This window comes from Chlamydotis macqueenii, chromosome 2 (assembly GCF_036417535.1).
Source record: "Chlamydotis macqueenii isolate bChlMac1 chromosome 2, bChlMac1.mat, whole genome shotgun sequence".
Lineage (NCBI taxonomy): Eukaryota > Metazoa > Chordata > Aves > Otidiformes > Otididae > Chlamydotis > Chlamydotis macqueenii.
This window is the reverse complement of record NC_141557.1, coordinates 37,591,164-37,607,226: the sequence shown is the minus strand read 5'-3', so window position 1 is coordinate 37,607,226 and position 16,063 is coordinate 37,591,164. Positions and strand designations below refer to the sequence as shown.

The 16,063-nt window shown below is 43.1% G+C and overlaps 1 protein-coding gene across 1 annotated transcript in view; it reads left to right on the top strand.

The window, feature by feature from the left end:
- Window positions 1–3,470: 3,470 nt before the first annotated feature.
- Window positions 3,471–16,063, top strand: part of RFTN1 (raftlin, lipid raft linker 1) — a 97,266-nt gene continuing 84,673 nt past the window's right edge. The window contains exons 1-2 of the mRNA XM_086742631.1: window positions 3,471–3,592; window positions 13,796–13,951. Of these exons, the coding sequence (XP_086598757.1) occupies window positions 13,807–13,951 (145 nt within the window). The 5' untranslated portion in view covers window positions 3,471–3,592; window positions 13,796–13,806. The remainder of the gene's footprint in view (window positions 3,593–13,795; window positions 13,952–16,063) is intronic.

Here is a 16,063-nt window from a genome sequence, read left to right as displayed (position 1 = left end):
CATCACAATACCACCCTTAAATACAGAAATACTCTGCAGTTAGGAAGGCAGTGAGGTGCTAACATAGTGTTTGCTTATATATTTCCATAATTTAATTTGGTTTATGCACCTACACAGTAGGGAGAGAGATTCTTAGTGGACAAAGTGTAGCAAATGTATCTGCTGGGCACAAGGGCTTCAAGCAGTTTCAGTATTAGTCAAGGGTGTTTTAGTAGTTGCTGAACAAGTTTCTGGCCTAACAGGGGGAAGTATAATGGAGGTGGTGAGTAAAGTTCCAGACTTGGTCCACAAGCATAACATTTGGGTTGGATACACATTTTTCTGGAGAGACAGGGAAGGTGAGGGTGGCGGGTTGCCTTCTGTGTAAAAAGAGCAGCTGGAATGTATGGAGCTCTTGGATGGGTAACAGGCTGGGAGAACGCTAAGGATCAAATGAGGGTACTGAGGGTGACCTGTTGGTGGATTACAGACCAGCTACTCATGATGAAGGTTGGTTAAATTAGCAACTCAGTGACATCTGATCCTGATTCTTGGAGAGGAGTTCATCTCCCTGACAGCTAGAAGGGTAACATGCTGGGATGCAAGCAACCCAGCAGATCTTGGGAAGCTTTCTTAGTAGAGATACTTAATGGGATAACCAGGGGTATTGCACAAATGGATGTCCACTAATAAGGAAGAATTGTTTAAGAAAGTAATAATAGCAACCTAGCAACCTGGGCTGTAGTCATGATCATACAGTGGAGCTCAAGATCCTGAAGGGAGTGAAGAAGGCAAGCTCTCTTCCGAGAGCAAACTTTGGCTTAGTTTGGAAACTGGTAAATGGGATGCTTTGAGAGGCAGCTCTGAAAGGTGAAGGGAGCATAGGAAGACTGGCAGGCCTTTAAGGGGAACCTTTCCACTATACAAAAGTGGCACATCCAAATAGGAAAACAAGCTGATGAATTGGGACACCAGCTAAGCTAAATGGGGAAGACCTGACAACTTTCTTGTAAAACTATCATGGTGGAAGCAAGAGCAGGTTATGGCAAAGTAGTTAATAGGATATGTTGCCAAGGCACGTAGGGATGGTGTTGACACATACAAGGGTTTGTGGAATCTCATGTTGCTCTCAAAAGCTATGTTAACAGTAAGAGGCTGAACAAGGAACACGTTAGGCCTGTTGTTGCCTGTGAGCACAGGTAAGGTTGATGTGCTCAGCTGCCTTTGCCTCAATCTCTTCCTGAGCCATGTGCGTAGAGGCAAGTGATGAACTACCAGAAATGGATGAGGATCAAGATAGGGATTCCTTCTGAGAACTTGACCTGTACACATCTGAGACCAGCTTTGCTATGTTTGAGGGTGCTGGGAAGAGCTGGCTGATGCCTTGAGAGCAGCTGCTCTCTCTACTTTTTAGAGTGGGGTGAGGAGGGTCCACAACAACTAAAGTAAAGTGAGCGTTGCAGCCATTTTCAGAAAAGGCCAGAAGGATAACTTGGGGAACTGTGAGGAAATCAGTCCCTGGAAAATCATTGTGTTCCCTTGGAACAGCCTTGATTTTGTTTATTTTGTGTGTCTAGAAAGGGTGCCATCATGCCTCACCAACTCTTTGTCTTCTGTGATAAAATGGCTCATTTTAGGCATGGGGATGGTAGTGGATGCCATGGCAACTTTAGTAAGGTGCTAGGCACGGGCTCCTATGCTGTTTTTTTATGTTCTTAGGATTCTGTAGTCTGGGTGGGTGGACAGCTAGATGGGTAAAAAGCTCGTTGCGTGGTTGGGCTCAGACAGTTGCAGTTTAATAGGTCACACTTTGCCTGGAGAGCAGTAGCAAGCAGAGTCCAATTATGTTTAACATCTTTATCAAAAACCCAGAGGAAGTGACAGGATCCACTGTTGCCATGTTTGCACATGATCCCAGGGTGAGGGTGCAGTTGACAAGCTTCAGGGCTGGGCTGCTGTCTGGAAGGACCTGGCCAGGCTCAAGGAACAGGCCAGCATGAACTTCTTGGAATTTAACAAGAACAAACTGTCCTGCCTCTGGGAAGGGAGGGCACCTTGTACAGCTCCTCACTGGTGACTGCCTGTCTGGGTATAGCATCATAGAATAGTTTGGGTTGGAAGGGACCTTTAAAGGTCAGCTAGTCCAACCCCCCTGCAAGGAGCAGGGACATCTCCAACCAGATCAGGTTGCTCAGGGACCCATCCAACCTGGCCCTGAATATTTCCGGATATGGGGCATCCAACACCTCTCTGGGCAACCTGTTCCAGTGTTCCACCACCCTCATTGTAAAAAATTTCTTCCTTATGTCTTATCTAAATCCACCTTGTTTGAGTTGAAAACCATAACGCCTTGTCCTAACGCAACAAGTTTGTCCCTATCTTTCTTATAAGTCCCCTTTAAATAGTTTCAATACTTAAAGGCCACAATAAGGTCTTCCCAGAGCCTTCTCTTCAGGCTGAACTCTCTCAGAGGAGGTACTCCAGCCCTCTGACCATCTTTGTGGACACTCTCTGGACACTCTCTCTCTCTGTAACATGTCCATGTCCAGAGCTGGACACCGTACTTCTGGTGGGGGGTCTCATGAGAGCAGAGTACAGGGGCAGAATCCCTTCCCTTGACCTGCTGGCCATGCTGCTTTTGATGCAGCCCAGGATGTGGTTGGCAGCTCAGTTGCAAAGGCTGTGGAGATGTTGGTAGGCAGCAAGCTGACCTTACCCAACAAACATAACAGCATGCCGGTAGCTTGGAGAAAGTTATTATCCTCTTCCATTTAGCATTTATTAGGGCTCTTCCAGACCATGTACTGTGTTGAGGTGTGTCATCCCCCCAGCCATCCTGTGACAAGAAAGTTGTTGAACAAGCTCAGTGGAGGGCCACTAAGGTCAGGGCTGGAGCAAGGAGAGGCTGAGGGAGATGGACTTGTTTGACCTGGAGAAGGGAGACCTTGCCACGGTCTAAGGGAGGATGAGAGAACAGGCACGTCGAGAGGAGAGGTGCAGGCTCTGGGTACGAGGAGGACGGTTCCACTGTGGTCAGCCCAGGTCTGGCTCGACAGTGCGGGTAGAAAGCACCGAGGCAGAGCCCTGTCCGGCATGGCACGGAGGGGAAAGGGGCAAAGCTGCGGCAGGGGGGAGCGGGGGGCCTGCACACCGCGGCCGGAGTCAGCCCCCTTCGGGCCGTGCGGGGGGAGTAGGCGGGGAGCGCCGCTGCCCACCTCCCTGCCTCGCCGCGACTCTCGCTGGGCGCGGGGCTCGGCCCCGCAGCTCGGAGGAAGAGGAAGTGGCCGCAGCCCCAGGCTGGCCGGGCTCGGCTCTACTCTGCTCGGCGCGGAGCTGCCCGGCGCGGCCCCGCTGAGGCGCCTTCCCGCCCCGTGCCGCCGCCCCCCGGGGCTGCGCGGCACAAACTTTCTGCTGGGCGGCGGACCCGGGTGGCGGTGCGACGCTGCCCCGGCACCTCCCTGTCGCGGAGCCGAGGGGGGAGCGGCCCCGGAGCGCGGCGGGCGGGCACGGGCGGCAGGAGGAGGAGGAAGCACTGTCAGTGGGGCCGGCCGTCTCCGCCCGCCGGGCATCCTTCAGCACTGCTGGGCTGCGCTTCGCCCGCCGCCTGCCCCAGGTACCGCCGCGCACCCGCCCGGCTGGGCGGGCAAAGTTTGCGAGGGGGCGAGAAGAGGGGTCCGGGGCCGGTCGGGGGTTGCTGCTGGGCAGAGTCGGCGCGGCAGAGCGGGGAAAGCGGCTGCGGGGTCGGGCTCCTCTTGATTCTTTGGCTCCCGAAGTTCGGAGCGGAGCCCGGGCTGGCCGGCGTGCCCGGCTCTGGAGGAGGCTTTCACGGGGCCGGGGGCGAGGCGCTCCCTGCCGCCCTCTCCCCGGGCGGATTTCGGTTGGTGGTAAACGGCTGCTGCGGAGGGGCCGGCGGTCCCGCCCGCCTCGGTCCCGCCGTTTGCCGAGGGGCCGGCGCGGAGCTCGCGCTGGCCGTTAGGCCCGGGAAGACGGCGCCGTCCTGTCAGACGGTGAGGAGACCCCCGGGCTGCGCCGGGGCTTTCTGCCGCCGGGGACCGGAGGCGGCGTTGCCGGAGATCGCTTCCAGCCAGCGGCGGTTGTTCGCGTCCAGGCAGCGCCGCGGTGAGGCAGAGCCGGGAAGGGAGGCGAGCCCTGAGAGGGGCCCGGGTGTCCGGCTGCCTGCGCGCCCAGCCCGGCGCCGCTTGTCACCCGCCGGCCACCTGGAAGCGGCGATACCGCCGCCTGCCATTGTGTGGCCGGCTGGGGTTTGCGATGGGGTTGTTATTTTCAGAGGCTGGGCTTGGATATTGTCTTCTTGAGTCCGCGACGGTGTTTCGGCACAGTTTTTATTACAGTAGAAGGACAGGTAGCGCGACTGTGGGTGAGCAGTTGTGTCTCTGGGTATGAAACGCATCTCTCTCTTATCTTTTTTTTTGGTCTAAATTCGTGTTCGACCAGCTACTTCTCACAGCCTGTGTGTTTCAGGAAAAGGGGAATTTAGTTGGATGGACTTCTAGAGCTTTTCCACGGCACTTCTAGCTTGGTCAGGTAACCAGCGGGAGGCCGTTTGTTCCGCACTGGGGTGGAGCGTGCAGCCGGCGGGGACCAGGGGCCGGAGCTGGGCTGGAGGCTGCGGGGTGACCGGGCAGGGAGCCGCGCTGGAGTCGTCTCCTGCCCTTGGCAGGGCCGGCTGTTGTGCTAAAGTGATTGCTGGAGGAGAAATAATAAAAAATGTAAAGATACCTGACAAAACGTTCTTTTAATGTTTTTCAGCCGAAGTTTGAAAGCTATGGTATGATCATATGCTGCTGCTGTTTTTACTTCCGTAAAAATAAATTGGGGGATAACTAACATTGTCAAGGCAGAGCTGATCTCCAGTTTACAAGAGGAAATCTTTTTTTTACATCTGCTTTTATGTTTTATTTTTTATGAATCCAGCCCATTTCAGCTTCTGGTATTGAATAACAAGTTACTGGCAATAACCCTCTTTTTCACAATACTAGCGGTCACACTGTGTATTTAATTTCTGGGTTTTTTTCTAAGAAAAAAAAAGTGTCTTAGAATGAAGGGTTATTTCAGGAATCTAACTTAACCTCAAGTTAGTTACATTAGACAAGGGGCTTTCCACCGCTTGAATGCTGGCATTCCCCTGATCTGAGGGCGAGAATGTAGCATGAAATGAGTCTTACACAGCTGTGATTAAATACCTAGGGGAGTTCTGAGCTGTGGTACTGAGAAATGCAGATACTGTATTGGGTATAATGAAGTGGCTTTAGAATCTGTGGTTGAAAAGCTGAAGCCACAGCCTTTTGAAGAGTAAAAATCCAAATCAATGAAATCTGTATTTTATTTTTTGAAAAATAATTTTTAAAAATCACATTACCATCATTCCATCCTCCAGCTTCATGTGAGATCCCACACCTTCACACCTGGATCCAGTGGCCCACTACCTTTTATCCTAAATTGGTTGGCGAGGGCAAACTAGTAAAAGACAGGAAGCATAGGACTGTCAGGTCTGTCTTAGCTTTGTGTTTTACCATGGTTTACTCACAATCCTCGAAGCTACTGGGCATGTGTTGCAATACACATCTATCATGTCTGTTCTCTCTGGGTTCAGAGTGGTGTGGGATTGACTTTGAAGGAAAGTTGCATTCGTATCTAACATTCCTTTGTATGCTTCTGTTGGGTCCATTCAATCTTTAAGTTACTAGACAACTAGTTTCCCCTAAAGTTCTTGAGAGTAGTTCTCTAGTCCTTCTTAGCATCTTGGTAGTCTCCTGTCTTCACATGGAGGCATCTTGCTTGAATATTTGCAGCCATGGTATTTCAGAAGAAATTTTACTGGTACTTTGTCCAGTGCTATTAACACTTCTTTGTCTTGACCAGAAATACCCTGCATAAGTGTTTTGTAGAAGTGTGTGGTACTACCTGAATATTTTGCTGTACAACATTGTGGTATCACTAAGCATTAAATATTTCGGGTGAGGTTTATAGGGTGATGTGGGTGGGGTAAGGAGCAAGGATCTCCCATCAACCTACTGTTCCTCAGATTGCTCCCCCAACACCGGCGCAACGCTTGCCTTTCTCCTCCACCAGTTCTCTCTGATCCTGTTTGCTTTTCTTCCTCCCACCCTCTTGCCCACGTGTGCACACATGCAAACCAGCTTTGTTTCCCTAGAGAGGGTTAAGCGCAGCTGGTGGCAGCCCCTGGTTATGGGCAGGGAAAGTGCAGAGGAAAGTAAGTGTGTGTTACGCAGCAGAGCAGAGCTGAGCCCAAGGCTAGTGTTGTGAACACCATAATAAAAATAACAGCACCTAATAATATTTTGCTGAAATCATGTTATCACTGTGGCGTGTTATTTGACATGCTGCATGCTAAGGCTGTGCTTTCTTCGTGACTTGTAGACAGGGTCCCCTGTTCTAACGTTACTGAATCCATATTGTACTTATCCATGTATTACTTTGTTTTCTTCTTAAAGTTTCTTAAAGCTTAGCAAACTGTTGAGGCTAGACTAGCAGTTGTCTTAATCGGCCAAATTATGTTTTCCTCCTTTTTTCGTGTGGGCGGTACGTTTTCTTGTCTCCCAGGGAGATGGTACCAAATCTGGTGCAATAGTTTATTTTTTAATTCTAGCAGTGGGATCTGCAGTTCATCATGACAGGTCTTCCAGAGTTCTTGGTGTGAGTCCAAATTAGTCCTCCTGATTTACGTTCTGCTTCTGTTCAGTTGTGGTATCTTTGGCCTGTCTAACTGGGCTTGACTTCTGGCACATTTCACTTTGTGCTGGTGTTTCTTGATCCAAGACCATAGTTTCCTCTGCTGAGCTTTTTTCCCTGTCCCTTTTAAGCTCTCTGCTTATTCTACCTTTCCTTCTTTATTAGGTAATTAATCTCGCTGGATCTGGAAACCTTCTTATGTATTCTCTTGTCACTTCCTTGGGTTACAGATTCTGCAGATATTCATATTGTAGTTTAAACATGTTCCAGACCTCCCCTGTGTTCACGTCCTCCAACTTTTCATTCCTGTTCATCTCACTAATGAGTTTCCTTAGTTTTTGAGATTTGCTTTTTGAAATCGAAAACCTTAATTGCAGATTTACTTGGGTTGCTCTGGTGTTTAAGTAAAATCAATCATAAAGGAAAAATCTGGGATTATTCTTTCACCAGCCTTTATATAAGCAGAGATTTAGTTATCAGCTACAAGTCTAAAATCCTGATAGCACTAGTCAAATTGGTAAGCATACAGAGAAAAAACTGGCAACTGAGACATTCAGCAACAGATAGGACTGATTTATGGTAATTGTTCTTTGTATTTTCAAAATAAATCTTTGAGAATCTTTTTAATTACTTAGTAAAAATTAGTTACTTAAGCAACTGATCCCTCCCCACAAATAAAAATTATTGCTGTGTTTTTGAATATATGCTTACATAGTTACTTGCATGGTAATCTCGGAAAAGGACCAAGTAGATATCCCTTGGTACAGAACTTAACCCTTAATGAGTGTAATCTCACCAAAAGCCTATGCAGTGGTAAGCCAGGGATATGTCAGGAGCGTGGCTGTACTCTGGGAACCTGTAAAGGAGCATCCTAGTATGTATTCTTCTTTCTTTGTTCACCTGTACACCCAGTTTGTCAGGTCTGGTGTTTTTAATCCTCTGTGTCGGTTATACTTCTCTGCCTGGGATTTTTTTACCTTGTTATTCCTCTTCTGCTTCATTGCTTTGACTATGCTAGGAAAAGGACTCAACCATAATTTGCAAGCTCTCTCAGAGTTGTTTAGAGCAGAGTGGGGGACTAAACACTCTGGCTGTTTTGCAGACTGGGAAGGATGCAAGAATTAAGTGACCACATGCCAGCAAGTGAACTGAGTTGAGCATGAAGTGCTTATTATTTTGAAAATGGAAAGGTCAGGATTGGAGGAGTGAGGGTTTAAGAAAATAAGTGTGTCTCATTACCGCACAACAAATGTGAAGCCCTGTAATTATTAGTAAAAGCCTTCTAGCATCCCTGTGAGGTAGCTGAGTATTACCCATGGAAGGAAGAACCAGGATGAAAGGACATAGCCAAAATCAGGAGAGAAAACCTGTTAATACATTGCAGTTATTTTATTTCCCAGCTGCTGCACTCATCAGTAAGAAGATTGTATTCCTTATTTTTGTGAAAGGAACTTCAGCAGTAACTTACGATATGTATTTTAAAAAATAAATGAATTAATGATAAAGCTTATGAAGTGAGGTCAGTAGTTCTAGACAATAAACGTTTTAAATGTGTTAATGCAAGCAAGCTTGTTCTCACTAATTGTGCTTAAAAATAAGCTGACAGTAGTGTAATCTGCCTGTACAGCACGTTTTCTTTGGATGCCATTATGAATATTAAAATTATCTTGTTTCTATTTCAGGTGGTAGTGTATTGCACTTACATGTGTATTAGATGGTATTTGAATATTCAGTCTAATGCTATATGCTTAGCAGTTGACTCCAATACTATATGTATTTAAGATAATTGTTTAGGAATTCTTTTCAAATCATCCCTGTAAGTAGTCATTGACACAAAGCTTTCTGTAATATTGATATAGTTGAAATAAACTGTCTAGCTTATATACTTACTTGATAAGCATCCCTTAAATTACTTGGTCTGGTAATCTGTTCAAGCTTCCATTAGTCACGTGGTTCTGTTACGTTTCAGTGTAATTTTCATTATTATTCCTTGGAGATAAATGTTATGGAGTTCCATGAAAGGAGGGGCCGATACATCAGAAAATTAGCTCCATTTGTTCACAAAAAAGCCCCAAACAAAAAAAAAAATCAAATAGGAGACAGGGTTTTTTTTCTTCTGTTCTTTGTGCCCTTTTCCTGCTGAAAGGTAGTCCTGGGGCCTGAGCTGCTGTTATAAAGAAAATAAGTTGTTAGCTACATTATATTCTTTTGTGCTTGTTGTTCTTCTCTGCTAATGCTGAACTGGTTGTATTTAATCTATTTTGAACACAAGCTAGTAAAGTGAGAAAGCAAACCCAAGCTGCAGAGAGTATTTTAACAAAGCTTAGGTTCAGAGAGACAATGAGTTGAAAACTTGGCAGATCTTTGAAAGAGTTATAAAAAAAAATCCTGTATTTTATTCAGGATACACTCGTTTTCATGGATCGTGAAGGTGCTTAAAAATGGAAATGCTGGTTCTTTTCTCCAGTTAAGTACAATTTACTGTGATTTTTTTTTTGTTTATTTGTTTGTTTTTCATGGCAAAGGATGGTACCAGTTTCAGTAAAACTTGCATCAAGAAGGAGTGTTGAGGGGCAGGTCATTTGCCATGTTTGGGTGGGTTTCTCCTGTTCCTCCAGACGCTCCTCAGAGCTCCTCTGCTCTTAAAAATACACGACAAAGGACAGTAACAGGGAGGAGGAGGTGGCTGCAAGAGGCTTATCCTGTGGCTTGCAAATTGGTCATTTGCTTGGAATGTACAAAACCTGTGTTAATTTTTAAACTCAGTTTGCAGAAGAAGGCTACTTGTTTCCTAACCAATGGAGGCCTTTGCTTTCATACACAAGAGAAACTTCGAAATTAACTGACTGTAGGCTTTGCTGCTCTTCTGCAACTTATCACAGCTTCCATTTTTGATGTTTCTCAAAATTAAAATGAGATATAAACTAAAAAAACCCCATCTATTGTTAGATCTGGGTTTCAATTCTAGTTTTGTCATCACATGGCTGAACACAAGAGCAATTTTAGAGATTATCAAGCTCATAAGATTAATTTGCAATCTAAGTGAGTTTGTGGACAGAATTAGTTTTTCCAGCATATGTAGCTGTAAGACCCCATGGCTAAATCTTAATTTTAGTTTTTCATTGTATGCCACTCTTTCTCTTACTCAAGGTATTTCTTGTAAGTATGGAACTAGTGAGTTGGTAATTAATATTTACATTAATGGAAAATGAAAAGCTTGTCTTAGAATCTGCTAATGTTTGAAAATTTTGCAGTGTTTTTTTAAGAACTGGGTTTTTTTTAATTTACTGTACTAAAAAGTGAATATTAGTGATACTATTTTGTTTTAATACTGAATAAAAAAGTAGAATTCACATGCAGGTGTAGAAAGCCAGAGTAAATATATGTGGTACTGTAACCCTAAGCATGTCTTAGAGCAAAAATGTATGTGCTGAAAAAGGAGATTGAAGCAAGCGAAGATTACTTTGAATGCATCAGTGATGAACATTTCTTGCAGCACTCCTTGATTACTTCAATGTGAAAAATTAAGAAGGTGAATAACGTCCTGTTAACAACTATATTTGTAACTGAAAAGTAAGGAGATGTTTTTAGATGAGGATGGAAAGACTCTGAACATCACTAACTTTGCTGCAAAGGAAAAGAATGAAGAGAATTATAACTACGAAGAGAGTGATAACTAATATTAAAAGTCTTTGGAAGATTATAAAGCAAGCTGTCCCAGCAGCAACTTTGTGGGATAACATTGAGCAGAATTTGGTGATTCAGTGATTACTTGTCATACACACATCGTCAGTGTCTTGGAGAAAACTTTAAGTATTCATACATCTCTGGATTTTTTTTTTAATACTTAAACTCCTGTATTAAAGTAGGAACTGTATTTCTTAAGATTTGTTTGCTGCTGCACCACTTGCATCATAATTACTGTGGAAAAGATGGCGATATTGTGAAACTTATTTTTTCTACTGAGACCTCATTTTTATTCGAGTGAAAATGTCCTGTTCTGTATGTGCGCTTTAGTAATATGAATATAATTGTCTATACTTAACGAAATGTGAGGAAGTATTTATCCTCAAGGATACTAGTTGAAGTTTTAGCGAAGCAGCAGGAAGGTGAAAATCAGTCTTCTGGTAAACAATCACTTGGTGAATTAATACAAAAAAATGTCTGTTTTTAGTCCAGTCTCAAGTGGGCAGGTATCTGCAGGCTGAATGACTTCTGGGTTGGCACTGTTTTCAGAGATCAGTACTTGCATAGGCAATGAGGGTGGACTGGTTTTCTCAAAAAGGCTGAGGAAATGTTTGCTAGAGAAACACAGGAGATTTTCTGCGGCTGCTGCTGGAAGAGCAGGCTTGTATTTTCTAGCACTTTCACCCCAATTTAGGAAAGAATGCAAAACTCTCACTGATGTGAAATACTGAGTCCCCAAGGCCTCCTTCCGCAACCATCGCTGTCTGAAGAGTCCTGTGGATTTCAGACCCCATATCACAAAGGGTTGCAGGCTCTGCTGCTTGATGACCTCTGAAATGGAATTTTTTTCCTTCTGAAATGCTGTACTGTATACTTAAAATGGATAAGAATTACTGGGCCATCGCTGAAACAAGAAATCTGATACACTTACCAACACATATTGCTATCTTAATTCCTCACTCTGCAATATATTAAAGCACAAGTATACTGGTAGATGTGTTGCATTATAGTCCATGGAAATACGGGTAATATCTTGTTAGACACAGTAATATAAAATACATATATATTAAAAAACATTTCAGGCTTAAGCTAATCATTGCATGGGCAAAATAAAGAAGCTGCTGTATAAATGAAAGGATAATTTTTTTTTTTTTTTTTAATGGTAGTAGTTGTCATTACAAAAAAAAAAAGGTATAAAGTATGATTTTGGGAACAGAAAAAGATCCTGAGGATTTGTAACTTTAAATGCCAAAAGAAGAAAAAATCCCAAAACCTACCTTTCATTTATTTGTATTTGAACTGTTATAATAAAGGAATTTTTACTTTTCTGTCAAAATAAGGAGGGAAGTTTTTTTCTGTTGGATGAAATCCCCCAGATATTTAAAGTTCAGCAACACGTACAACACATCATCCATTTTTCTTGATGCTGCAGGTCTCTCTAGCAAATGTGTTTTCTGCTTCCAGTTTCTGTGTGATCTAATATCTACTATGGTATTTTTTTAAGGTTTGATGTGTTGCATAGTCCCATTTTGATGTATTTATTAGTGACTTTGCAATAAGATGTAGCTGTGCACTTAGAGATGCTGCAGATGATGTGAATGTGGGTGGCATTGCTAAGCCTGGAAAGACTTCCAGCTCTTCCAGAGATGCAGGAGAATGGGACAAGATTATTACTGAGTAGTAGAAATACAAAGTAATAGAGCAAAGTTATGGGAGACGAGTTGGAAACTCCTCGATTATCTGTGTTGGATACAAATAGAGATAAATGAGTTGTTTGGCTACTGGGAAGCTGATGGTAAACTGTGACTGTGATTCAGCTGTGACTGATTTTAGGCGCAGTAGGCATGTTGTTTGCAGTAGAGACATCTATGTTATTTTAATAGGCCTTGTTAAGATCTCATTTTGAGCATATGGTCACCTGTGTTCACACAGATAAATGAAAACAGGAACCATGCAAATGAGAGTGAGTGGGATGAGGAAGGGAGTAGAGATTGTGTCTTGTAAGTGCCAGAAGAGGACTTGAGTACATTTATCCTGGCAAAATATGGGAAGGGATTTGGTAACTCTTTTCAAAAATTATTTCACAAGGAAATATGAGGGACAGAAATTATACAAGTTAAAGCACAATATAAGTATAAATAAATTTCTACAAGTAGATTCCAAATACATTGGGGCTGGAAGTTTATCTGACTTTCTAACCATTTGGGGGATGGAGCCGTAGCATAAGCTTACAAGCATATCTTTGGAGTTGAAGAACCTGAACTAGTTTTTCATTTTCTGCTTTACGTTTATTAATTGTCAAGGTAAAGGCAGCCCTAGTCTGTGACTGAAGTTTTTCAGGTGCTCATTGCTATCTGTTGGAGGTTGCAGGGAAGCTGAAACACTGATCTGTGTAATGCTCTGTGCAGCACGTTTGCACTGAATGGATCTCAAGCCTCATAGTGTCCAAGGTGGCCTGCGGGAGCCCCTGTTTGTCACTGGGTGTTTATTCTGCACATCCCTCCCTGTCCCCAGAGTCCCCAGAGCATGAGTTTCTCCATGTAGGCGGAAGCAGGATGTTGGGTGGGTGCCTCAGGTGCCTATGTGGTATGTGTCTCTTATCTTCTCGTACTCGCTGCTGGTTGAAATAATTTGCCTCACTCCAACCAGCATTGTTGAAGAGGAATGAGAGGATTTGGATCATCTGAATATTTTCACCAAGGAATTCTTCCATTCTTTCATATTCAGATGAGCCATAATGTGCAGGATATTGAGAGACATTTAATGTGTAGCAGAAGTGGTTGTCAGGAATAATCCTTTAAAATGTTGTGGACTGCCAGGTTATTAGAGAGAACTAGATTTATCTAGTACAGTTCTGTAGTCATGTGCCTCTTCTGGTTTGAAGATGGCTTCTATAAAGTGCCATTATTTCCTGTGGCTTACCTGAAAAAATGAAGTGGAAGGAAATTAGGTAGTTTTCTAAATGCTGATACTTCTCAGCAAACCCAGTTTTTCTGTTGAAAACATCTGCAAGTCTAGATATTGATTTGAATGTTACAAAGATCTGTGTAAAAAAGAATACTATCTGCTCTCTATTAGCAAGTTTGCATTTTCAGCCACTTTATATAATGGAATATGTGTCTTCCGGAGTGTGCTGCTGAATACACGTGAAAGATGCAAAATACATGGATTAAGCTGTCAATTTTCCAATAAAATAATAGCATGCCTGAGGGTTGATATGAGCGGTATATACTTCAGTTACTATCTGAGCATTTATTTAATTATACAATTTTATACAGTTTGTACGTAGCTTGTATTTAAAAACTAAAAATTACCACAATGTACTATTGTGTTGCATGAAACTGGAAATAAAATAGCCAAAGTGAATGGTGCTTATGCTTTTTCCATTTTTCCTTTCCCTGCCTTTCTGTATCAGGAGCTGCTGAGATGGGTTGTGGATTGAATAAACTAGAGAAGCATGATGAAAAACGACCTGGTAATATCTATTCAACTTTGAAGAGGCCCCAGGTGGAAACCAAGATAGATGTTTGCTATGAATATCGATTCCTGGACTTCACGACACTAAATGATAGTAAGTACACAATATTTTTCTTTAGAATTTTTTTTTTTTGGTTCAAGTTAACATGATAATTGCTCCGTAATAGTTTTTGGAGTATGTGTAATAGTTAAGTTTTTAAAATGTCTTTAGTTTCTTTAAGTAAATGCCTTCTGTTGAGTTGTAATGCTGACATGCAGAGATTTTACTGAGAATTTTCTGTAAATTTTAACCTTAGAGCTAGTTGTAGATTCTCAGATTTTTGGTTCTTTTACTGTCCCTCCCTCCCTGCTTTTTACTTTTTTTCTCCTTACTCTAATATGGATTTTTTGTTTCATTAATTTGCGTTATCCAGGTTTCATGTGGTAGAGCAATTCAGGTCTGTCAGATAGTATACTGCTCTTTTTTCTTTCTCCCCTTCTGCTCTCTGTGCTCCCTTAGGAGTTTTTTGATAGGTTAAAGTTAGTGTTTTCAGTTTTGCTATCTTAACTTAAATAACTCGGGTGGTTACAAATACTTATAGGTGCACCCGTGTGGGTGGAAACAGGATAATGAGAGACGCTGAAGATCTAAAACATCAAAGGGGTGGAAGTCCAGTCTCATGCAATTTTTACCCTTTTTTTTTTTTTTTGCTATCTGAAATAGTCTTGCTTTAATTCACATGACAATCCACAGATACTCCATTTCTTTGCTTCCTGATTGACATCAAGCATCTCTGCCAGTATTGCTCACACCATCGCCTGTGCCCTTTTTCTCTTCAAAATTAGCCTGTTCTGCGAGCAATTACTCCTCACACCATTTGGAAATCTGAAGCTTGAGCAGAAGGCTGGGACCTGCTTCTTGCTATATATAAAACAACACAGTACCAAAATCTGTTATAGCTGGCTGGCAGGATGCCAGGTAGAGCCTCTGTGCTTTTGCCCTGCAGTGTGCTGCTGCTTCTCTTGTTTTGCAGGTCAGGTCAAAGGAAAAGCCAAAGCGGTACGTCTCTCACTGTGTGAGACAGAGCTGCTGGTACGTTGCTTGGTGTGACACTTGTAGTGCAATTCAGTCTGTTCAGCCCAGAGTAATGTGAATTTGTTGTTTTTTAAAACTTGCTGCAAGTGAATTTGAACTTGGAAAAAAAGGTGGAGGTTTGGAATAGGTGGTTGGACAGGAGCGTGCTTTTGTAGGCAATGTGGGAGCTGAGAAATTTTGTCTTTGCAGACTTTGCTTAGTGCTTATATCCTATATTTGTGGATTCTTATGTTTTCTGTTACACTAATTGGGATGCACTACAGTTATTTTGAACACCAGATGAAAGGGAGAGGAATTTTTTTGCGTGTTTATGTATTGCAGTTGTTTCTACGTTTATGTATCTTTATTTCAAAGTGGACTGTTTATGTCCTTTGATAGTTCGACAGCTTTTACTGAGATATATTGCTCATTGTGTCATCAGTGAAAATGAATTAATACTGAGGACACACTTTTATGGGCTTCTCTGGGATGCTCATCACTGTTCTGTCTCATTGCCTCATAAGCTTTAGTGTGTGCATTCTCCTGATACCTCATGAAGTCTTGTCTTTGTCACTGTGTGGAGGAAGAATCAGTACATGCGATAGCCATGTGACTTGCCTCAGGCACAGAGGATGTCTGGCACAGAGCAAAAAATTAAACCCAGGCTTTCCAAGTCTGATTAAATGGATAGGTTTGTTGTAAAGCATACTTGTACATTTTTCTTGCTCGTCGTAGAATGTTTTATTATGACTTTAGGAGACATGGTTTTAAAGAGACTATGAGTAGAAGTACTTTTATAAAATTCTTTGGCTTGCCAAAGAGTGTAAGCTATCCAGCACCAATTGAGTTCTGCTTTGGCGTGTTTTATCCCTATCACTCTGATCTCTGAAGAAGCCAGTGGATAGGCAGATGAGGAGGGGATGGAGCTGTTGCTCCTGCTGTCTTTCTGTACTATCACCCCATAGCGTGCTCCCAGGATTGGCAGGGCAACAGCTTCTGGTTACGCAGCTCCCTCCCTATTCATGTCATTGGTTTTATGAAGGCTCATGTCTCACTACGTAGTGTTACAGCATTCCAGGTTTTTCTCAATGGTGACAGCATCACTGGTTCGTTTATATTTTTGCTCAGAAGTAATCTCTGCAGATAACCAGG